Source organism: Condylura cristata, unplaced genomic scaffold (assembly GCF_000260355.1).
Source record: "Condylura cristata isolate star-nosed mole 26May11 unplaced genomic scaffold, ConCri1.0 scaffold00020, whole genome shotgun sequence".
NCBI lineage: Eukaryota > Metazoa > Chordata > Mammalia > Eulipotyphla > Talpidae > Condylura > Condylura cristata.
Window position 1 is genome coordinate 5402609 of NW_004567121.1, and position 24881 is coordinate 5427489.

Below are 24881 nucleotides of genomic sequence, written 5' to 3' on the forward strand. Positions count from 1 at the left end.
TTAGGGCCTACTGATTCTCTGATAAATCTGTAACTATTGCTTGACTGGTGCTTACTGAACGCTTTCGGAAGATGCCTCACAGCAATCTTTTTTTACCTAGGACACAGGACTTAGGCATGTTGCAAGCGGGCCATTTTAAACAGCAAACATAAATGGGAAAATGTAAACTGAAAAAGACACACCCATGGACAGTTGAAGAGCTGAAATAAGGCAATTTAACTGAAACTGGGAATATCAGTCAGTGTCAGGTGACTCAAACGCTGTCTGAGTCCATGGAAGGCTGAAAAAAATACTAATAAGGGGCTACAATTAGAGAAATTCGCAAACTTAAAAATTGAATAAAGAGTCAAGTATCATTTGAAAACTACATTGGCATTTACTTGAAAGGTCTTAAAATTTATTTTAGATAAACCAACACAAAAGTAGAAGTTACATTAACTTAAGCAACCTAGCTCACACCTGAACTGTTAGCTGCAAAGCTGTGCTTAGCTGCTTTTGAGCAAGGCACTAGCTCTTGTACAGGTCTGTTTTCTCACTTGTAAAGTGAGAGTGACAGTAACTGCCTCCTGAGTTTATTTGACAGTTAATGATACTATCATAGATTTACTGCGTTAGAAAAATAGTTGTCATAATTAGAACATTTTATAAATAAAAACCTGAGTCAAGATTTACATTTATGACACCAGTAAAAGGTACTTCATTAAGCATGTTTAAAAGATGACAGTCTACATGCAGCAAAAGAAACTTGTCCTGGATTCATAACTGTAATCAACTTATAACTAATCAGATGGCATCAATTTATCATGTTAAAAAAAATCACATCTTGAATTCTCTGAATATTTTTAGCTCCAGTTTCTACCTTTAGTATCTTCATATTACCTGTTAAAAAGAAAACAGCACTATAAGTAACACACTAAGGAAGAAAGGAATTACTTCAAAATCAGTTTTTTGGATTCTGAAATATTGCAAATAATTCTGACTATTCATTTAAACAATTGGCTAATTTACTCCCTTTATTCTTACAGAGTACATACGCATTTTCACATAATTTTAAGTAGCATTGGCACTGTTTTATACTGGTGTTTCCAAGTTTCTCATTGGCTTTTATTATATTGTCTGCAACTCATCAAAAAGAACAGGCTTTATTCTTAATTCTAACTGAATGCAATGCAAACACTTTGTTCATTTCACAACTTTTTGTTTAAATCTTCAAGTACAAGATAAAATGCAAAAATTTCACTTTCCTATTTTCAGTATTTGTGCAAATGAAATGCTTATTTTTCAACCTTATTACTGGGAAAGGCGTAGGTGGATTTCTTAATTAGATGTTGCATTACGGAAACAACATACACAAGACTAGCTTTGATTCAAACCAACATGCAGAGCTATGTAAATTGCAAAGTGGGATTAACATAGCCAGAAGAAACTGCTTTTAACTAAGACGTACACTTCAAATTCTCGTTATAATCCACACATACTGATTTAATCTTAGTCTCAGCGAACACAGTACCTTAAACATGCTCAAATTAGAATTACCAAACTAAGCTCTTTCACTGGAGGATTTGGTTACACTGGGTATTCTATCTTTAAGGCCTACAAGTAGTTTTTAATGATAGCAGTATTCAGCAAATATATCTTAACCCCTAATATTGACCAACTTTCACTGAGCATTCTAAAAAATATTTATAGTCTCTCTGGTAATGCCTTGGAAAACTTGCCTAAGGCATGAAGCTTCAGTGCTGATGTTACTGAGGTCAGACCAGTGGTTCGCTTCAGGAGGTTTTGTCATCGTGCGCCCACAAAGAGAGCAAACTGTTGATGGAGACACTGCAATTCGGCCTTTTATTGTCATCATTCCTCAGTAACAAGGAGCAACCTTTCAGAAAATATTTTGTGTAATTATGATCCATCCCTAACAAGACAGTGTGCAAGAAATTACCTGCCAAGAGGTGCCGTGTTTCTCCACCTCTAATCCAGGTCTTTGAAGTTTTCTGATGAAAAGCCCAGAAGCAGCACACAGGCAGGCAGTGGACGAGAGCACTTGACATTCTGGGACACACCATCTCATTGACATGCTGCATGTGACTTTCATAGTTAAAAAAGAGTTTTTCTACATAGGTGAAACAATGATTTTTATGAGAACTACTTGACGGAAAACGATTACACCATAAACAGGACATCTCTTAAATCTCTGCTTTTCATTTACATTTGCCATATTTGTAGCATCTTATCAACTCTGTTTCAGAAAAAAATGTGGTACATAGGACCATTCTTTATCATGTTTATTTCCATCTAAGAAACATTTTCTACTAAAGGAAACTTTCCCTTTTGATAATTGAAGTGTTTTCTACTATTGCTAGATTCTTTTTCTATTAAAAACTTGTGTTTCTAGAGATGAGACTACAATTCTTCCAGTCTGCTATATATAATTAAGTGTTCAAACTTTTGAAATAAGAAAAGCTATATGACAGCTGCTGATAAAGAAATGACTTTTATAACTATCAAAACCAATTTACCTTGCTCTGTCATGGTACTCTTTTTAAAAGTCAGCTTCACTGGCTACCAAGAAGAATGATCAAGTTCAGCATTTCTCCCTAATATGCTTCTTAAAACACACAGGCCAAATAGAATTAAGGGCACGGCTTCCTAAATGCCATGAACCACAAAAAAAAAGATTTCAAAGATAATGGCCACCATGAGAACCTACACTTTTGAGGTTGCTTGTCTAGTGTCCCAAGCACGTCATTTTCTATTCAACAGCTCCTCACGTTGACTCCAGATATGCAATTTAAGTAAATTTACTCAACAAGCATTTCACTATGAGTAGCTAGAATCAAACTGTGTTAAATAGCTTGAAAAAAAAAGCACTAAACTTTTCTATCTTATATTTGATTATACTTTAAATTATATATTTTCTCATTTTTTTAAATTCACAAAATAAAGAATGTAGACAATAACTAGTGTAGAAGCAACCAAAGACTACAATTTTGAGTTTTTAATAACTCTTCCCTCATTCTTGACTTTTACCTCTCAGAGGTTGAGAGGGTATATGTATGTTTACCTATATAGTTACTTTACAAAACAGAGCCATCTCCAAAAGCTTTACATTAGCCTGCTTCTTTAACCTAAAAATAAGAAAAAGAAATGAGTAGAATTAAGCCTGTTTTAAAATTATTTTTGCTACAATAAAAATCAAAGTCTTCATTGCCTTTTAATTGTAAAGGGTAACGTATACTTAGTACCATATATATTCATCATTTACCCAAAGTCATAGGACGCCTATATGGGTTCCTTTACAAGGCAATGAAGAACTTAATGCTCATGTGCAATACAGAATCTTGGTTTTTCATTTGTAGAAAAAAATCAAACAATTTTCACTCCCCATCAAGAAGTTAAACAGGGGAAAATGCAAATCCTAAAGACATCTAGTGTTTTCCTAATTCCAAACAGAAAACAATGCAAAATATCCTCAGGTTTTGAAACCAACATATTTAACACAGAAGTGCAAGAAAGCTATACATTTCTTTCATGTCATTTACAAGCATTACGTTCTAAAATAGTTTTTCCTCTAGAGAAAACTCATATGACTGATTACTAAATTTAATTCCAAAACTCCATTTCAACTAGTCTTAAGTGTTTTTAGTTTATAACTACTCTGTAGAAACAGAGTTAATTTGTTTCCACAGTAGCACAGACACTATCCTAACACTGAGAAACATCACCTCCCCTTGAGACTAGGACGCCTCCCTAGTGGTCTCTGTGATAAACTAAATGATTGTTCATTGTAAATGATATACTTTAGTAGGTAAATATATGAAAACCAATCAGTCTTTGTAAGAATAAAATATCTTAGACTTTTGTATATCAAATCAGAATCCGGAAGATAAAAGAATGTACATTATTTTCAAATATACAAGCCATGTGCTAAAGTAAAAATAAAAAAAAGTTAAAACATCCTTTATTTCAAGCCAAAGTTCTGCCTAATGCATCCATGGGACGTACGCTAGGACAATGGTCCTCCATGCTGAAGGTCTCGCCTGCCTGTTTCTACAACAAAGCAACAAAGTCAGAGTTAAGTCAGTTGGCATATTCTGAACTTCAGCTACACAAACACTGTACTCATTTAGAGACTGTAATCAAGAAACAAATTACAGATTAAAAAAAAATGACATTTATAAATGGCAACCCAATCTAGAGGAACAGTCAACAAAAAATAAATACCTCCCTCACAATGAGCGGTTTTTCTAGTAGTAACTTTACCAACATTAAGCTGATCTTCATGGTGCTACAAAACATAGTTTGAGTTGGAGGTATTATTTATATAGTTATAGTCTCTTACTGATAATAAAGTCTATCCATAGGGTAAGGTTTAAAGAAATTACTTGAACCCAGAATGTAGTTCTATGCAGCTATACAAAATCATGTTTACCTACTGATAGTTTTATGTCCTAAGAAAAAAATTAGATTATTAGCAGCATACAAATAACAGCAAAACATCTGAAGAATCTTTTATCAAAATGTTATCAATAACATGGTTTTCTAGTGCAGGTCTGTGGTTTCCACTTTCCTTTTATGTTTTTCCACATTTTATGTACTTAAGTTTCTTTTGACTACTGATAACACCACTTTGTTTTATAAACTGCAAGCTCTTTACCTAGTAAGGCTGTGTTTTCACCTGCATCTTCCTTAAAACTGGCATCACACTGTGGCACAGACTCACTAGTGGAAGATGATGGTAAGTTGGTCACATCACTTCTGTCCTCCTCTTGTACAATAATATTCAAATTAGCAGCCAAAACACTTCCTGGCGTAGGATCTGGAGCGGGGATCTCAGGCCCATCCTCAAGCTCTAGCTTGAGAAGCAGAACAACAACAACAACAAAGTCTTTTCTAAGTAACAATTTTTGCTGATAAGTCACATGAACTATTTACTTTTATACACAGAATATGGCAAAAAGTTTATCAATGTCTTCTTCAGGATCAGAGAAATAAATTACTTTTCAAAAAGCAGTCTTCCAGGACTTAAGCCTTTATTTTAAAAACCATTTCCCCTTGATACAAGCATTACCACCTTTTAAACTATTAACAGAAAGTGAAGCTTTGTTACAAATGCACTTTCCTGCCTTGAACAGAGGCTACCTCCTGGTTACTTAAGGCCCTGGACATGAGCTGGACTTACTGCCTCAGGCTGTCTTACTGTGACACTGGAGTTTTAGAGATAAGCAAGGATTCTGAACCACCCAAGGACACAGGGTTTAGATTCTATTTGATTCACTTAAAAATTGTCAATTTGGGAGCCCTCCCTGATGGCGCAGCAGGTTAAAGCACAGCATTGCAAGTGAGCCACAGCCGCTTTCAGTGCCAAGTTCCATCCCTGCCCTGGAAGTGATCCACATGGTGCAGCAGACCCTTCCTGTCTCGCCCCACTGCTCCCTTCAGCAGTGTACTTCATCCATCTGTCTGTTTTGCTACCCACTCTGTCTCTGGTGAATCCTCCCACTGCCCCTGAGCATCTGGCCTGTACCCTAGTTCTGTATGAATAAATAAAAATCTTATTTAAAATTGTCAATTTTGGCTCCTTCCTTGTAGAATCGTCTATCCAGCTGTCAGTTTGTGGAAGACAGTGAAAGTGGGGGCTATCTAGTAACCTTTTTTAAAACCAGGGGAGCCCTGGCTTGGCCTGTCAACTATTTCAAGTGAAAACACTGTATAGTCATCCCCTCCCCACTCTGGGCTCTCAAGGCCAACAGTATTGTTGCTCCAGAGTTCTACAAGTCCTTGCCCCTTCTCAAATACCAGGTGGTACGTTTTCTCTTGGTAACTAAACACCTCCAGAACACTATTGACACTAAGCAACAAATTACATATGTTGCCTTACCATCCAAGCTCCTGCTCAGCTATCTTAATCTGTTTTCCCAGGTATTTAAATAAATACCTGACAGACTGAACCATTGTCCAGTCTGAGACCCCACATTCACACCATGGATATGTCAATAACCTATAATACACAGATCAATCAAACAAATCCCTTAAACATCCAGCTCAGATACCCCCTGTGTAAAAATGCAGCCCCTTTATCTTCCCATCTGGTACACTGCTCCTTCCTCTGTATACTATAATGTCAATAAAGTGGAATCCCCAAAATGGAGGGGCTCTCTTATTTGTCTTCCCAGAGCCAAGTTTAGATCCAGCACCTTAGATAGTATTCCTTTGACAAATGCTTGTTGAATGAATGAAGCAACAAATGACCCACCTAAGTGGTTTGAGCTGCAAATGTAAAGGCCTATGGCAGTTCGTCGTTGTGGTCATTTTCTTGGAAATGAGAAATAGTTACCAGTCAATAAAAATAAGGATTTTTTAATTCATAAAAATCCTTGTAGTAGGGCCGATGAATCTGAAGAAAGTGACATACTTTTCAAAATCTTAAAAAAAAAAATTATGGGGGCAAGACAATTTCTTATTTTGATTTACTATAGGTAAATCAACTATAGGTTTACAGAAACCTATAGTTTACAGAAGCTATAGGTTACAGTTCTTCAAAATGAAACTACTTTCTGGAGATATACACTCTAGCTTTCTAAAATTTTATTCTAAGAAAGCAATCCAACTTCATGTAAAATGAAATATCTTCATTTTTTAATACATATTATATATCCAACCATAAAACTTTTGAGGATTAAAGTCTCAATGCTAAGTCACTGAAATTCCTTTTATTCAAATTTTTAGAAATGAAAAGCAGGTCCTCCTGGTGTCACAATGGGTTAAAGAGCAGCACTGCAAGTTAGTGGCAGCCGCATCAGAGCAGGTTCAATCCCCAGATCCGGAGGGGATATGCATGGCTCAGCGGACCTTTCCTGTCTCGCCCCGGTGCTCCCCTCAGCAGTGTACTTCATCACTCTACCTGTTCTGCTCCCCACACTGTCTCTGGTGAATTCTCTCACCCTCTGCACCTCTGGTCTATACCCCAGTTCTGTACGCATAAATAAATAAATAAACCTTAAAATAAAATTATCGACTAGTGGAAAAAATTCTAAATGAAGGAAAACTTTATTTAGAGAAAGAAGAAGATGGAAAACTTTGCCAAGGAAACCATCTATTCAGTTCTCTGAACCCTACTGTTTAAAATACTGTCCCTGACTCCAACTTTTAAAATGAGGTTCATCTTGTCTCTTGCTGGAGCCGAGAGCAGGTGTGCCAGGTTATTAGGAAAGCATATTATGCCAGGCTGAAGAGTGCTACCATTATTAGAAACAAGGACTAGATACACAGAAATTGTCAAGATATCAGAGTGGATGAGGTTTTAGTAAGGCAGTCTTGAATGCTGACCTTACTCCCTGTGTGCCTACAGGGATGGTATTCAGGAACTCAGGCCTGAAAAGTGTAACTCCCTGAAATTGCAGTAGTGAAAGCAGTGGTCTCTCAACTGTCTTTTGAAGACATCCTGAGCTAGAAGATGAAGGGACACAGATGAGGCCTTAAGGGCTATTGTAGCTTCAAACTGTATAAAATGATTATCTTAAAAACACTTCTTTGTAATTGCTAAACTTTATCAAAAAAACTAGGTTTAATAAAAAGTAATACATTTGGTATTCAAATTATGTTTTTCAGAGTTTTTTTTATCTCAAAATAGTTTACTACTTAATCAAGAATAGTTGAGGGCATTAATACAGTATATGAAGACACACACACACAAAACAAAAAATATAACAATCTAAAATATCTAGGTTTTCCCCCTCTCTCTGTTCCCAACTTTGGACAGGAGAGTTAAATAGCTTGCACCCTGGAATTAAACAAACCTGTTTTTGAAAACCAATGCCCCATTAACTGTGTGTGACTAGGTGAGTTACTTAGCTTCCCTAAGCTCAGTTTCTAGTTAGTAAAACAGGAATAGTAATGGCACTTACCTCAATGGTTGGGAGAATTAAATGGGATGGTGTATGCGGGCATTTAACATGTAGCTAGTATAACCATGTTCTCTCTTACTTTGCCTTTTGTCTGTTTTCTGAGAAGGTTCTATGGCCATATTAAGTAATCACAAACTGACAAAACAGATTCAATGCAGGACAATTTTTCCAGCAGTATTTGATTTTGAAGGCCAGGAATTGGGAGAGGTGGTGTCAAGAATGTTGGCTTCAGTTTCCTCACATATAAAATGTGCACCTTGAGTCAAAATGTATGACGCTCATTTCAAACATTTTAGTTTTGATTGTACAAAACTGACTAGTATATATACATTCTACAGTGTAGTGCACCAGAATATATTGCTCTGCATAATTACAAACTGTGGGAAAATATCTAGTATGTTATTCTATACTCACAACTTAAGTTTTAAGAATGTCTTAATTTTTTAAAAGAGGCACACTTCTTCAGAGAACCACATGGATGCTAGAGGAATATTGAGTTCATTCCTCTTGCCTCTGGCCAGTAATATAATTGAATCACTCAGGAAGAACCGGGGCAGAGATTGAATATAAACAAAAATGTAACAAACCCAATATCCCAGGGCTTTGATGACATCAAGTTTACACATTGGACACGTGCGGTGATCCAAAAGCCAAGGGTCAATGCATATTCTATGAAAAATATGCCTAAAAAAATTAAGTATGTGTTAATGTCTTAAAGTAAATGTTTATTCTTATAAAGGAAATAACACACGCATCCTCTCATTATAAGTTAACTTATGTCAAACCAACATCCTAGTCTATTCACTTACCCTAAGTAATATTTATTTTATTTTCTATAGTAAACAGAATCTAGCACTGGTAAAGAATTTTCTCTTCATAAAAATAGCATGGTTTATTGTCACCTCATGCTAGGTTTTATTTGTATGTGCCTTTGTAAGTGACTTGAAGGCCTCCTGGGAATAAATGTGGCATAAGTAAACAAACCAGTAACAGAAATAGCTAATCCTAAATTCATAGTCTTACATAAATTCATAAAACTATTCAAATGTAAGCAGAACAAACAATTTAACAGATCATCTTGAGCTCTGGGTTTAAAAACACATTTTCTATTTACTTATTTTTGCACATACTACATTTTTCTAGAATAAAATTGATCACTATCAGAATCAAAAAAAAAAGAACGATCCCGTATGTGTTTTCTTCTTTACCTATCTGTCAACTTTTCCTCTTGTGATAAATCTATGTTTCCAATGCATGAAGATCAGAAATGAACAGTCTGAGTTACAGGCTCATGACGTGGTGCTGCGACATTCAAGGAGCTGCTTAACCTCTTGGTTAAGGCTGTTCTGAACAGCAAACATGTCATATGCTTACCCCCACATCAGGGACAGTTGTTCACTATTTTTGGTGTTGTTTGAAGGCCTTTACTTCAAGTAGAAATCTGCTAGTGCAGCTAATAACAGCACCTAACCACACGTAGTCTACTTCAGCTTATCTTTTGATTCCATCCTCAAACTGAAACCAACTGACCCAAAGAAGTAATTTTCACAGAAACACAAAAGAAACATGTTGACTTTTTAAAAAACTTGTTAAATAAGTGCATGGGGAAATGGGGAGGAGGGTAACAGGAGGAAATGTGTGTACACAGCATGTCTGCTTGTGAGGGTCAAGGACAAAAGCTATCAAGACATGGCTGGTGCTATACAGGGAGACTGCTTCAGAGGCTCACTTGTGCAGCATCTTACGTAGCTATTTTAAATCATTAAGATTTGCCTTCAACTAGTCTGGGATAAAAATTCTTATTTAATAATTCTCAACCTACAGTGACCTGATTTATTAAGTACCCACCATAGCAATCCCACATAAATGCCTATAGTAATCTTAACTCAAGAAAATATCTTGTTACCCTGAGTCATTTATTTATTTTCTCCACAGAGCTACTGAGAAGTTAATCTACTGTACATTAAAGTACTTTAAAATAAACATAACTACACATTAACTTTTAATAGGTGTGAAATATCACTGAAATTGATCAACTTAAGACATAGAAATTTGTACACCCTTCTGCTAAACAGCAATTCTTGGAAAAACTTATCAAATAAGCCATTATTAAAAAAAGAAATTGGGGGCCCTCCCTGGTGGCGCAAGGGGGTAAGTCTCAGCACCATGAAGCAATCACCAGCCACTCCACCCAAGTTTAGTCCCTAGCCTGCCAGGGAGGTGACCCATATGGTGAGGCAGACCTCTCCTGTCTCATTCACTGCTCATCTCAGCAGTGTATTTCAGCCAACACACCTGTTCTGCTCCTCACTCTGTTTCTGGTGAATCCTCTTACCCTCCCTCCACACTGCTGGCTTATACCCCAGCTCGTGTATGCATACATAATAAAATAAATCTTTTAAAAATAAATAGGAAATCACAATTTCTTGTTCCTAAGAAAAATATTTTAAAAAGTTCTCTGTACCCAGAGTAAAAGGAGAAATATTTATTTTACACAATACCCAAAAGAACTAAATCCAACATGTTATTAACAGTAAACTACTGCCATTTTGTGACCCACTTTTTACCCTCTCCCTGCATCCTTCACCTCATACCTGTTGCTTCGCCAAAAGTATAATAGCTTCGCCAAAAGTATAATAAGGTTATTCCCAAGATCGCAAAGAAGCCTTGCTTATAAGACAGAAGTCAATCTGTGTCAAAGATATATAAGGTGACCTTAATGGTCACCTAAGTCTCTTAAGCAAAGCAATTTTAAAGTAATACAATACAGGCAAACTTAAAACAGCCGAGGTTTCTTTTCTAAGATACTCAATACTCACTAAAATATCACGATAGCAAGATTTTCATGTAAAAAGGGAAACAATACTTCTAAGAAAGCTTTCAAGTAATTTTTAACATCGCAGGAGTTAAAAAGAAAACGTACTTGCATGGGAGAATTCTGATAACATCCTTTACTTTAAAATTTTCAATACACACTGCACAATTTTCAACGTCAACATCGATTCCCTGTAAAAACAAGAGGAAGGAATTTTTAACATCTATATTATACACTTTATTCTCAGTAAAACTCACTACATTCTGGGTAAGCAGTGAATTCCTTTTGGCACTGGTATAATCTGAAATAAACACAGATTATTTCTACAAGTATTTACTTTTACCACTACTTAGAGGTCATTTAAAGAACACAGCTGATAGTTTTATCAGTAGGAATAAAATTTAAGTGATTTAAATTTTAAAAAATTTTGAATAATACATACTAGTTAAATTTTAATGTATTTGTTTAAAACAAACACTATTTGTTTAAATTTAAATAATCCATACTACCATTTAAATTTTATTTTATTCTACATAGTAAATTCAGCAAAGTCCTTAATGATTATAATTTGATAAATGTGATATAAACTCCAAATATCTGACTGAAAAGGAAAAAATTCCATTGTTTACCTAATCACATATAAGTAGTATTTAAGCACTAGTGTTTTTTTAAGTGCTCATATTTTAAGGGCTGTAGGTATGCAAATGCCTATTTCACTCCTAAAAAATAAGTTGTAAATATAAAACTTAGGAAGAGGATGAATATTTTACAAAATACTTGTTTCTTGGAATCCTCAAAAACAAGGGCAATTTCATTAGAATTTGCTGAAAGAATAGTTACAACTAAATATGTGAAAATACAAATGGCTAAATGTTGAAAATAATCACCTTACCAGTGATAAAAGAATTAAAAACTGAAATAAGTTAACATTTTCATCTATCAGGTTAACAAATGTAAAAAAAAAAAAAAGCTGCTGGAGAGGAAGCAGTCTTGTAAAAAAAAATTCTACTTCTCAGAATGTGAAGTAGAACATCACCCAACAACTTTGGGTGATGTTGGCCCTCACCCCATTTCCATGGGTAACCCTGGACCTAACCATGGGGCCTCATCTATCAACCAAAGCAGGGGTCACAGTGATCACCTGGCCCAACACAGGCCAATTCAAGACACTGTTTTCCAGAAGTCTGGGATGCGGAGGCAGGGGTTATCAATCAATGTCTGCATGTGCCCAAGACTTGAGCAAGTTAATTTTATGGAACACAGCTAACAGATGGTTTGAAATTATATTTAGCCATGTGTATCATTTGTTAATAAGCAGTAAATGGTGATTTTATATGCATATACTGCTATCAAAACTTTATAAGAACATTTAAAATTATATGTTGTAACAGAGACAAATATTATCAGGTATTTATCATATGCCATGCAGGAATGACAAAATTTTAAAGTCTCTAGTGGTTTGCAATCTTCTATGTTACTGTAAACAAGTCCACCAGAGAAATTAAATTAGCAAACAAGCAGTCTCCTGAACCAGGCAAGATGCAAATTTGAGAAAGTGGGGAAAAATAACATTTTTCTATACAAGTTTAAAATAGAATCAATCACCAGAAAATCTACATATATTTGAACATGTGTATACACCTCATGGAACATTTACAGATCCTCTTTTTAACTATTATCACACAACTCATAAAAAGTCCATAAGAGCAAATTTTTAAGTGTTCTGTAATTGATAAAGGAAATATCAATTAAGTTGTAAGTTCTCAGTTTAGTAAATTAAACATGAATCTATGGCTTCTCACATGTAAGAATTGGGATTTCTGCTCTGGAGAATGGAAGACAGGTTTCCAGAGACTGACTCACTACACGGAACACAGGTGCAGCCTGCGCACTCCTGGTGACCCACTGATGTGCACAGCGGATAGTAATCTTAAGTAACGAGATGGCAATTCCTTTTTTTCCTTTTCTGTTCAAAACACACATACACACAGAAAGAAACCGACTAGTTCTCTGAGCTACTCCATCTTAATTGTTACTACAATGGAAAACGTGTTGAGGAAGGGATGGCCACGACAATCCAGTCCAAGAGTATCTGTATAAAGTATATCACATAAACTACTAACAGCAAAGTGTCACAAGTCAAATGTCTGTTTTTAGTGAGTGCTATTTCTGTTTTAATCTTTCATGTAGGTCAGAGGAACAGACAGTACTGTAAGTACAGTTCAACTATTTTTCTTTTAGGGTATCTAACCTGTAAGAACCTGAGATTCTAGATTCAGAGGTTTTCCTTTTCCAAAAATGTTTTACAACTGGTATAATTCTGACCTTTTAAGCCTCAGGTTGGACATGTCAAAATGTTTCTTTTTATAAACAGTAGTTTTAAAAACAATTTTTCTTCTTTTCACAAATTCCAGCATTTTCTAAACCCTGTAACTATGGGAATCAGAGAGGATGAACATGTAATTTTAGACTTAACAGATATAAATTTAACTCATCAAGGTGAATGGCATAAACTAAGCTGTATGGCTTCTTTAAGAGTCACCTGTGTCTGGCCAACAGGTTAAGACTTACTTGAATGATGGACATGTCTGTGCTTTCTAGAATGGTAGCACCACAAATGTGGTATCTGAGCACTTGAAATATAAGTAATGTGACTGATACACTGAGTTCTAAGTTTAACTGAATTCATTTAAATTCATATAGCCACACATGACTAATGGTTACCTTACCAGACAGTGCAGGTCCAGAGGCTTTTCACATATAAAATTGACTATTTCTGCCAACCCTTACTTAGAATGAACACATGTATAAGTTAGCACAATTCAACCCAGCCAAACTCTACATGTTTATTAACACTGATTTTATCAGACTGGAAGGCACTACTTAAGATTACATAAACAGGCATATTTTAGTCTAAACAAACAAACAAACAAAATTACCTTTTCTCCGTGCTTTATAGTATGAAGTGGAAGCTGGCCAATAACTTTCTTTGTTTCTTTTCTATGGCTCTTAGGTAGGAGAAATATTATCATTAAAAATTTTAAGTCACTATTAAAAATTCATTATTTATTCATAGCTACACAAGCTCGTAAAAATATCATTGGAAGTTAATCTATAATAAAAACACATTTTAAAAAGTCACCACTTAAATTTCAATGTATAGAACAGCCACATGGAGCTGTTTGAGCACGAATACTTATTTTCAATTCCATGTCTTAAAAAAACCCAAATTTTTCGTTTAAAGCAGTAACATCTCTAAAAGGAAAGAGACTTTCTATTATCAGAGAGACCATGGCCCCAAAATGATTATTTACCACTTACAAAAAAGCCAGGAAGCTGGACTTTTCAAGACAATTAGAGGTAAGTGTGAAGTTTGCCTTTGAAGGCTGACTCTTCAACTGCCTTTCTCTTTGCTATTACATAAATGGTTCTCTCAGCACATAAATAGCTTTGAAAACCACTCCACTCTGATGATATGGAAGCCTTCCCATTCTGCTCCTCATCTTGGGGGCCAGAGTTCTTTTTTAAACACAGAACCAGGTTTTTTCCCTCTTGCCTTTCTGTCATTCCTTTATGTCTATAAAAGGACAAAAGGGGATCTATAGGAGCAAAACATGCAAAGAGTGACCCTGACTAAAAGGCATCTAATGTCCCACAAAATTAAAAATTTAATATAATTTTAAAATATTTAAAAAATAATATTATACTTAATTATGATGAATGAAAATGAAATTTAAAAGTATGGTTCAATATAACTTCAGCTATTATATGTGTGTGTGGGTGTATATATATATATATATATGGAAAATGTTTACAGACTGTCTTTTAAAAAGCAAAGTTAAAAAGAGATATGCATCATTACCTGACTTCCAAACTGAGAGCCAGTATATAGGAAACGCTGTATATAGTAAAATATTAGCCAGGCTAATGAGATGATCATCATGGTGATGAAAGCAATGGCCACAAACACCACAGACTGACTACTGATGAACTCCTGTACGTGACGGGTGCCAACCCCTATGGTCATTCTGACTGGAATCCCTTTTTGCACAAGATCCAAAATTTCTCTTCCTTTCGGGTAGCTAACCATAATGACGACTATACTTCCTGTTCCTGTAGGAAAGAAGAAATCAATATAAAGAACACAAAGAAAGATACAGAGAAATGAGTATTATGGCTTGGCCATGTAGAAACATCTGTAAACTTTAGTAAAATGTGTATTTTTCTTTAGAGAAAACTGATCTCTAAAGAAGAAAATGATTACAGTAGTTACTGAAGTAAAATAAAGCACTAAGACCTGCTACCCCAAAAAGTAAGAGCCCTGCTCAATTTCACAGGTGATTTTTACCACTGAACTTTTCAGGACAAGTAACATTTAAATTGTTAAATTTAAACTGTTTCAGAATTGATTTTTTAAAAAAAGGCAAGGAAGGAGCTTTAAAATTATTCCTAAGGAGACTATATATATGGTAATAAAAACCAAAAGAACCCTACAGGCCAATTTCACTTCAGAGTATTAAAACAGGGGCCTGCTTGGTAGCTCAAGGAATTAAGTCTTAGTGCCATCAAGCTATCACTAGTCTCAGTGGCGTGGCGTGAGTCCAATCCCCTGCCAGAAAGCTAACCCACAAGGCACAGCAGACCTCTCCTTGTCCTGCTGCTCCCGTCAGCAATGCATTTCAGTCAATATACAAGCTGGTGAATCCTCTCTACAAACTTCTGGCCTATACCCCAGGCTCTTGTATGCATAAATAATCTTTAAAAAAAAGACAAGTATTAATACACAATAACCAAAGCACGCCTGTCTGAGGCAATCTGAGAATTCCTGCTGTGATCACTGTATTTAACTAACATTGTTCTGAAAGCAGGAGTTGACAAGGCAAAAAAAAAAGTGAATAGAAGAGGCAAAATAATCAATTTCTATAAATCTGTCCACGTTAATGCAACACCCACAAAATATCTAGAATTTTTATTTATTTATTTATTTATTTATTTATACATACAGAACTGCGGTACAGGCCCTCCTTATAACTTTTGTCCATATAAACTCCAACTAAGTCAAAGTTTAAACATGTTAAAAAGAGAACAAGAAATAGGAAAATTTTAATGAGAAAATCAAAAGTACTTATCAAAAGTACATATGGCCAACTGGGAAAAATACAGGTAATATAGCAAAGACTAAAAATAATTTCTTACTAAAAAAAAAAAAAAAAAGTTGGAGGGGGCAACAGGAAAGCAAAGGAAATGAAGTTAATAAGCTACTTAAGCTAAGAGTAGTTTTAGTGAGCTATAACTCACATGCCATGAAACACCCTTAGTGTACAATTCAGTGGTTTTTGGTATAATCACAAAGATGGTGTAAGCCATTACCATTATATAATTCTATGACATGTAACAGTCACCCCCCACCCCCAAAAAAAACTCCATACCCCTCAGCCATCATTTCCCAACAAAGGGATTTTCCACTTATGAGGAGTCATGGTATACAGGAAACATTTTACCTGTAAAACTAGCAAAGATTAGAAAGTTTAAAACACTATATTGGGGAGAGTGAGCACAAACCTGCACTCTTACATACTGCTGGGGGGAAGAGGAGGAATTATTACAATCTAAAGTTGGCTGTCAAGTTTTTTTTTTTTTTTTTTTTAAAGATTTTTATTTATTTGCGCATACAGAACTGGGGTACAGGCCAGAGATGCAGAGGGTGAGAGGATTCACCAGAGACAGAGTGGGAGCAGACAGGCAGAAGTACACTGCTGAGGGGAGCAGCGGGCGGGTCAGGAGAGGTCTGCCGCGCCATGTGGTCACCTCCGGGGCAGGCGGGAATCGAACTCATGCGGAAGCAGCTTTAGATTCTCAGTGCAGTACTTTAACCCGCTGCGCCACCAGGGAGGGCCTGGCTGTCAAGTTTTTAAAAAATGCCCAAGTCTCTTTGACCCATTAATTCAGGTCCAGGAATTTTTTTTTTTAAAGATTTATTTATTTGTGCATACAGAACTGGGGTACAGGCCAGAGGCTCACGGGCGGTGAGAGGCTTCACCAGAGACAGAGTGGGGAACAGAACAGGCAGATCAACGAAGTACACTGCTGAGGGGAGCAGCGGGCGGGTCAGGAGAGGTCTGCCACGCCATGTGGTCTCCTCCGGGGCAGGCGGGAATCGAACTCATGCGGAAGCAGCTTTAGATTCTCAGTGCTGTACTTTAACCCGCTGCGCCACCAGGGAGGGCCCAGGTCCAGGAATTTAACTAAAAAGATATACTACACAAATGAACAAGTATCTCTAAAGATACTTATCGCCAATATTTTTTCTAAGGTTTTGCTATCATAATCAAATTGTATGCCAATAATAAAACAGCTACATAAATTACATGGTGGACAGAGAGCAACTGTGTTATTAGCACTGCTGCACTGAAGAACTCAAAATAGAAAAGGAAAAAAAAACAACATATTAAACTGTGTGTCAAAAAAAAAAAAAAAACCTATATGGTATGGTGATAAAAACAGAGAGTATTTCAGGACAGCTACTCTAAAGACTGGAGCACTGGCTATCACTAAGGGGAGAAATCAGGCACAGTAAGATTTCTGTACCATGAGCACGTATTATCTATTCAAAAACAATTTTAAAAATACACATAAAGAATGCTCTCTGGCATTACACAGAAACCACATTATAACACTCTTATTGCATAGAGAAATTTTACCCATAGCAAGTCTGCTGTGGCTCTCAGCCACAGGCATTTAGTTACTGAAACACCAGATGAGCACCCTTCTAAGGTGGCTCCTGTGTGGAAGCCAATCCTATGACCTGGGCCTCTAAGGGTCACTAGCAAGAACTGTATTTCCCCCACCCCCTCACCCAATCTATCAAGTCACCACTAAGGAGACACTATTTAAGGCGTAAGGCATTTCCTGCCTTCAGAAAAACAAAATATCTAATAGCTAAGAAAGACAAGCAAAGAAAACCACTAAGATAGTTGTATTGCTTATAATCATATGGTGCTTTTTGAAAATCTTTTTAATAAACCTTTGTAGAAAATGCTGAGCACACACTAAAGTAGAAACTGTAGTATAATGAACCCATGTACCCATTATAGTTAAAAGCTTTTATACAGAAGCAAAACTGTGTTTAAGCTGTAGTTTACAGCCACACACAATTTCTGGGACTGATCTATCATCCATAGACAGACAGATACAGGTACTATCTACATGTAGCTCAGTGTCTGTGTGTGTGCATGCATATACCTAAATATACTTATTCAGGTATGTCATTTAAGGGAAAAACAACTGTGAAGCACGTTTTCATATTTACATCTCACTTGAAGCAGAAGAGGCAGCATTTCATCTACTGAAGAGGGCCGAGAAATCCCGAGAGCTGCTCAAAGTCATACACCTCCTGGGAAACCCCAGCTCCTGTTTAGTGTCCTTGCTTAGGACCTTCTTTGTTGTAGAGGTGACAGAGTCTTAGAGACTGGGTTCTTTTAATCTCTCTCATCATTCATTATCTGGGTCTTCTCGGAATATTTCTTCAGCTATAAAATAGGGATGAGCATTTTTCTATTTTGGATGGTTACTTATTTAGTAAGAAAGTAGAATGACAAAGAGTGAAAGAAATGAAGTGACATTTTTTGTCTTGGATAGAAGGGAACTTTTCCCTCTTGAGCTACACATCTTGACAGGCAGGGAAAGTTTACTAAGCAAAGGAAAGGAGGCTTCCTAAGCTGTGAGACCATTATGAAAACATATTTGGGATGGTATCTGGTCCAGTTTGGTTACTGACTAAAATGTATGTTAAGGTATCTATTTCTTTACACCTAATGCTTTACATAGATGCTGGCACCTAATAAGTACTCGCTGAATAAGTTAACAAATTCATGAGAGATGGAAGATAAAATAAAATTAGAGGTTCTTAAACATCTCATTTTAAGGGGGTGGGTGAGGTGCAGCTATTAACACAATGATTAGGAAGATAGCCTGAACTGAAAACATTTGTAATATCAATCTAAATTTTTACTTAGGATATTAATCTTAATTCACTGAATTAGAAGAACTCATTTTAAAAATACTGTGTCTGGATTAAAGGCTAAAACTATACTATAGTTGTAGCACCAAAACTGCTTCTGGGAACTATCTTGAATTAACAAAATCAAGAATGAAAACTCATTTGATCCTGTGATTTGCTGCCCTCTGACATTTTTTTGGTATAAACTGGAGGCAGGGCAGTTGAGTAAATATGCATTTAGCTTGCAGTCACTTCATATGCAACACTAAGGGTATCTTCCCCTTACTGTCTGATTCACTATTTCCTTGGGCTAATCCTATAAAGCCTCTTGGCACATGAGAAAAAAAGCAGTTTATTTCCTAACTAAATGTGTGAATTTCTTCACAGAAGACACAGGCACTCAAAGGCTTACAGCGAGGGAGAAAAAAATCCTTATAATTTTTTCTTTCCTTATGTCTTTCAACATTACGATCATATTAGCTAAATCATGTTAGCTAAAAAAGGCAATGCCCTTTCTCCCAAAAAGAATATATACACTTCACCATTACACAAGAAAACTTCTCAAAGACAGTTTATTATTTTGACGTCTTTGTATACAGTACATGATCAAAATCTACTTGTATCAAAATCTACAAATATCTACAATGCTAAATCTCTCTGTATCAAAAATAAAACTGCACTTCCATTTTCTTTCAAATTTCTGTGGTCCAGGCCCTCCCTGGTAGTGCAACAGGTTAAAGCACAGCACTATGAAGCTAGCCAAAGCCACTGCAGCATGAGTTCCATACCTCGCCAGAGAGCTGATCCACATGGCACAGCAGACCTCTCCAGGCCCGCCTGCTGCTCCCCTCCAGGAGTGAATTTCAGTCAATCCAACCGTTCTGTTCTCTACTCTGTCTCTGGTGAATCCTCTCACATCCCACACCTCTGGCCTGTACCCAGTTCTTGTATTTTTTTTTTCTGTGTTTCTCTTAGCACTTTGTCACAAACAACAAAACAAATGAGAAATTCTATCTTGGTTAACAGCTTCAAAACTCTGAAGCATGTATACTTAAAAGAGTCCTCACAAAGGAAACTATTTAAAGTAGATTTCAACAGTCTTTTGAAAAAGATAAGAAGTACTGAAATACTTAGGGGATTAGGTTTTTAATTTGGAAAATCAATTCAGGCAGCAGGAAATACTGAAATATTTTAAAGTTTCACCGAGAAAAATCCCATGAACTTAACTTCCATGTTGTGTCCACCTCCCCACTGTGCCCTATGTGGAGATTCGCTGTCAAATCCTCAAAGTTTCAGCACAAGTTCATATTAAGATTTTCCAGTACCACCCACCCCTCTGTGTCTGCAAGGCGTCAACACCTCTTAGATACTCTTTTTTTTTTACAGACCTAGTAAATTTCTTTATAGGCCTCTCTCCCCCACTAGACCAGTGTTACTTGTTCTTATTTATTACTTTTTGCATCCCCACAACAGGCAATGATGGCCCATAAAAGGGCTCTGTATGAATTGATCAATCTGAAAAACTGGCTTTTTTTTTTTTTTTGGTTTGTCTTATTATAGCAGAAATGACCCAAAAGGAGAATATTCTTGACTTCTCTGTAGAGGAAACAGCACACTAGATGCAACACACACTAGAGGAAACAGCACACTAGCAGAAATTTGAAGCTGTTACGCAAAACATTTTTTATGGTTAGCTAAGGTAAGTAAGGAGGACCAAATATGAAGGCAATTATCTTCTTGGAATTTTAAATTATGTTTTGGATAATTTAGTTTGCTAAAAAATATTTTATAATTATTTTATATACTACCTAACAGTCTTATTGAGAACTCTACCATTCTTCCATATGCATTTACAGCAAGCCCCCAGTCTCTGGCAATGCCATTCCTGCCCTCCAGGATGTTCTATAGTCCCACCAGTACTGCACACTGCATGTACCCAGTCACCTTGTCCATCATCTTAACTTGCCCTTCAAAGCTCAATCTTCCTGGGAACTAACCCACTTGATTTCACCCCCTATGGGTAGAGGTGTCATCTGTGTCAACCTCTAGCACCCAAAAACATTCTATTCAAAACCCAAATGCACTTTCAATTCAAGTTTAAATTTTTAATCATTTGTAGTATACAATAGACAATCAAGTATTTATTGCTCATGAAAGACAATAACCAAGTACAAAATGCACACCTATCTTAAAAGTTTGGGAGCTCCTTATATGTCTCTGTAATCTCCCTCACCTGTCTGGACCTTTCCCTGGAATGTGGTGTAAAGCACATTAAACCACTACTGACAGAATGTAAGTGCCATATCTAAAATTTCACAACGAGATTTCAGCTAAAGTTTCATTCTTACTTATTAAAATTATTTATTTATGCATAAAGAAATGGGGTACAGCCAGAGGCGAAGGGACAGCGAGAGGATGCACCAGAAACAGAGTGGGGAGCAGAACAGGCAGATAGACAAAGCGGCCAGGAGAAGTCTGTCACGCCATGTGGACTGCCTCCAGGCCAGGGATCCAACTCACACTGAAGTGGCTACAGCTAGCTTGCAGTGCTGCGTCCTAACAACCTGTTGCACCAGGGAGGGAGGGCCCGCTAAGATTCAATTTTACATCCACTTTTGTCTATTTTGTATAACACTGGCATTACCCAGAAATATAAGAACCACTAATCAGCAATTTTTATCTGCTCTGGGCACATTCTGACAAAATACAAGAACTGAAATTCTGAACTGACTTGAAGGTTCTGTGTAACATTTCAAATTAAAATATGTCAAAGCTGTTTCCTCTTTTGATATCTTAATTCTATTCCATTCTTAAAAGTCACGCTATAGTGCCCTCCCTGGTGACTCAGTGGGTTAAAACACAGCACTAAGAAGCTTAAGCCACTTCAGCGTGAGTTCGATCCCCGCCTGCCCTGGAGGGATTCCACATGAGGAGGCAGACCTCTCCTGACCCGCTTGCTGCTCCCCTCAGCAGTGTACTTCTACAGTCTACCTGTTCTGTTCCCCATTCTGTCTCTGGTGAATCCTCTCACTGCCCCTGAACCTCTGGCCTGTACCCAAGTTCTGTATGCATAAATAAATAAACCTTTAAAAAAAAAAAAAAGGCACGCTATAACTTGTCCCCTTGTACTCAACTAGGTCAAATTCTGAGGTTCATTCTTTTCCATTCCTAAGTGACCACTATAAGCTCACCTGAATCAGTGTAGCAGTCTAACCAGAGTTGTTTCCAGCTATTTCAGTTTAATCTGTTAGTCCAGCTGCTACCAAATTAATTCAGATGATTTTGTCATCTCTTCTTACTCCTGGGCAATTTGGCAACATCTGGAGGCATTCTGGGGTGTCACTACTGGGGGTATACTATTGGAAGTTAGTGGGTAGAAGGGCCTGGGATGCTGCTTAAATATATACTACACACAATAACACCACTCATAACAAAGAATAACCTAACCAGAGGTCACCTTGTTATCTCAGACCAAGTCATTTAAATTCCCTGAGTATCAGTTTTCTCACCTATAAAGTAAAACAAGAGTTAAGGGAGTTAGAAGGCTGTCAGAGGGACTAAGTGAACAACTTAGAAAGAATACTGAGCACATGCTTATGCACTGGATACTTCACACATTTTTTAAAAACTGCTAACTCTGTTGCTTTTGTCTTTTCTCTCAAACAGAATTATTTCCATGATAAACAGGCTAAAATGAACATTAATAGGAACAGAAGTTCATGAGAAGAGGATTTAAAACAAAATATCAATGATGTTTTCTGGGCCTGGATAAATTAGCTCAATAAACAAGCAAGGCTGCTGTACCATGGTTAGAATGGTGCTGTTATCCTGGAAAGATGTGTCATTATCAGAAAATGCAGTAAGCAGATTTAGAACCTTATAAGCAAATGAGCCTGCTATTGAAAAGTCTACATTAAGATTTGTACACACTGGAAAATGACTACAAGTAGTAGAGTATATCCTGGTGTACCAATCTCTTTTGACAGAACTATTAAATTTGGCAAACAGTATGGATATAATTATCTGGAACATTATGTGAATACTAATAGGGCTTTTTATGACAGTCATGTGTCAACATGGCTTGCATACAGGGATCATTACATAGATCTGGTAGCACTGAGATGACTGCATCAAAGGGGGTGCCTAGCATAATGCCAACACATGGACATCTGCTCTCATTTCATCCCCTACCCCTCACCCCCACTTCCTTTCAATTGCAAGTCTACTGAGACCAACCCCTCCATAAGTATTCTGGAGCCAGCCCTTCTGGCTTCTGAAAGACCTTACTCGTTCAGGGGCCTCTTCTCCATCCTGGATTACCCAGGTAACTTTCATCCAATTTCAACTGTGTTTTTCCTACTGGTTGTTTTTTTTTTTTTTTAAAGATTTATTTATTCATTCGTACACAACTGGGGTACAGGCCAGAGATGCAGAGGGTGAGAGGATTCACCAGAGACAGAGTGGGGAGCAGAACAGGCAGATCTACGAAGTACACTGCTGAGGGGAGCAGCGGGCAGGTCAGGAGAGGTCTGCCACGCCATGTGGTCGCCTCCAGGGCAGGCGGGAATCGAACTCATGCAGAGGTGGCTTTAGTTTCTTAGTGCAGTGCTTTAACCCGCTGCGCCACCAGGCAGGGCCTTTCCTACTGGTTTTACTACCCTCTCTTGCCCAACAGTTTCTGTCCATTTCTTAGCAATCTGAACCTCAATAATCCTTCTTGAAAGAGTTACTCTAACAGTCTCCATTTCCTCATCTCAACTGATTTCTGTTACTTTCTGCTAACATGACTAAATGCAAAGTCATTTCCCTACCCTTATTTGACTGTTAGGTCCTGAACTCGCATTAGGGAAACCAAAATGAAAAACAAAGGTACAGGAAAAAGGATGTCTGATTAGCAGCAGCAAAAACTTTTAAAACGAGATTTAAATCACAGTGAATTCATAATGAGTTCTATGTGACTATGCAGAAATACAGTTTACTCTGTGGTATGCCTATACTATGGTGCTCACGATTCAATGCTGAGGATATTTGCAAAACAAAATAGAACTTTTAGAAACTGGCATTACTACTAGAAGATGCAACCTGTTGCTCTGGGGAATACCTGTCTGTAGGAAAGGTCACACAGCAAGCACTTTCAAACTGCTATTTTACTCAAGATAGTCACTCTCAATGGCAGTAGAGCCAGTATTATTATCTAGCCTCATTGTTAGTAAGTGAGAAAACATGGACATAAATCCAGGTTTTCTGACTCTGAATTAAACCCCGATTTTCTCACTCAAAGTCATCAGAATATTCAAACATTTTTGTGAGAAGAAACCTGAGTGCCCACCCAAAGATACCACTGCACAGATGTGGAGATAGTCATGGAGTGTGCCAGGAGAGTGCTTCAACTCCGACCCACAGCTGACTCTGGAAACGTAGAATGAAAAGGGATCCGAGGTTAAGAATCGAGAGACTTTCTACCGGCTATAATCACAACCTTCCTCCCATGAATTTTAATTCCTTTCGTCCTCCAGCGGCCAGCTCCTTCACATGAACGGCAAAGCTAACCTCGTCGGTTGACTCGCCTCCCAGCTAACAGCACCGTATGGGGTCAACCAAGCAATTTCGGTGTTTCCCTAACAGGCTCGAACAGCCAGAGGCCAGGTCTGGCCCTCCGGCTCCAGTCTGCGCACCAGAAGGCTGTCGGCCATGACTGCGGTGCAGCGGCCGCCCCCTCCCCCCGCCGCCACCTCTCCGCGCTCCGCCGCCCGGCTCACCCGCGTGGGACATGGGTCCCGTGAGGTTCCCGTGGCGCTCCTCGTTGTAGAGAACCACCGCCGAAGCGTTCCTCCGCGCAGCCACCAGCACCTTATCCTTGAAGGTGCAGCCCCCGCGCGCCACTAGGGCGACCCAGGGCGCGCCTCCGCCGCCGGGCGCGGGCACGAGGAAGCGAGTGTCTGGCGCGCAGCCCTCCAGGTCGGCCCCAAGCGGGACGCCCACGAGGCCCTGCGCTCTCTCCTTGGGCGAGCTGTCGCCGAACCGGCCGCTCTCTGAGACGCTCCACACCGTCTGGTTGGTCTGCCGGTCCACGTACTCGGTACTCACCACGGCGGCGTACCACTCGAACGCCCGGCCCCGGGCCCCGGGCGCGCACAGGGCCAGCGCCAGCAGCGCCAGCGCG

The 24881-nt window shown here is 37.8% G+C and overlaps 1 protein-coding gene across 1 annotated transcript; it reads right to left on the minus strand.

Moving 5' to 3' along the window:
• Positions 1-377: 377 nt before the first annotated feature.
• RNF149 (ring finger protein 149) lies at positions 378-24880 on the minus strand (the record flags this gene model as incomplete). The annotated part of the gene is made up of 8 exons (XM_004686014.2): positions 378-879; positions 1940-4047; positions 4655-4853; positions 8492-8588; positions 10828-10910; positions 13659-13727; positions 14582-14832; positions 24478-24880. Coding segments are annotated over 7 exons (1146 nt in total), but the record flags the coding sequence as incomplete, so codon positions are not given.
• Between the last annotated feature and the right edge of the window lies 1 nt (position 24881).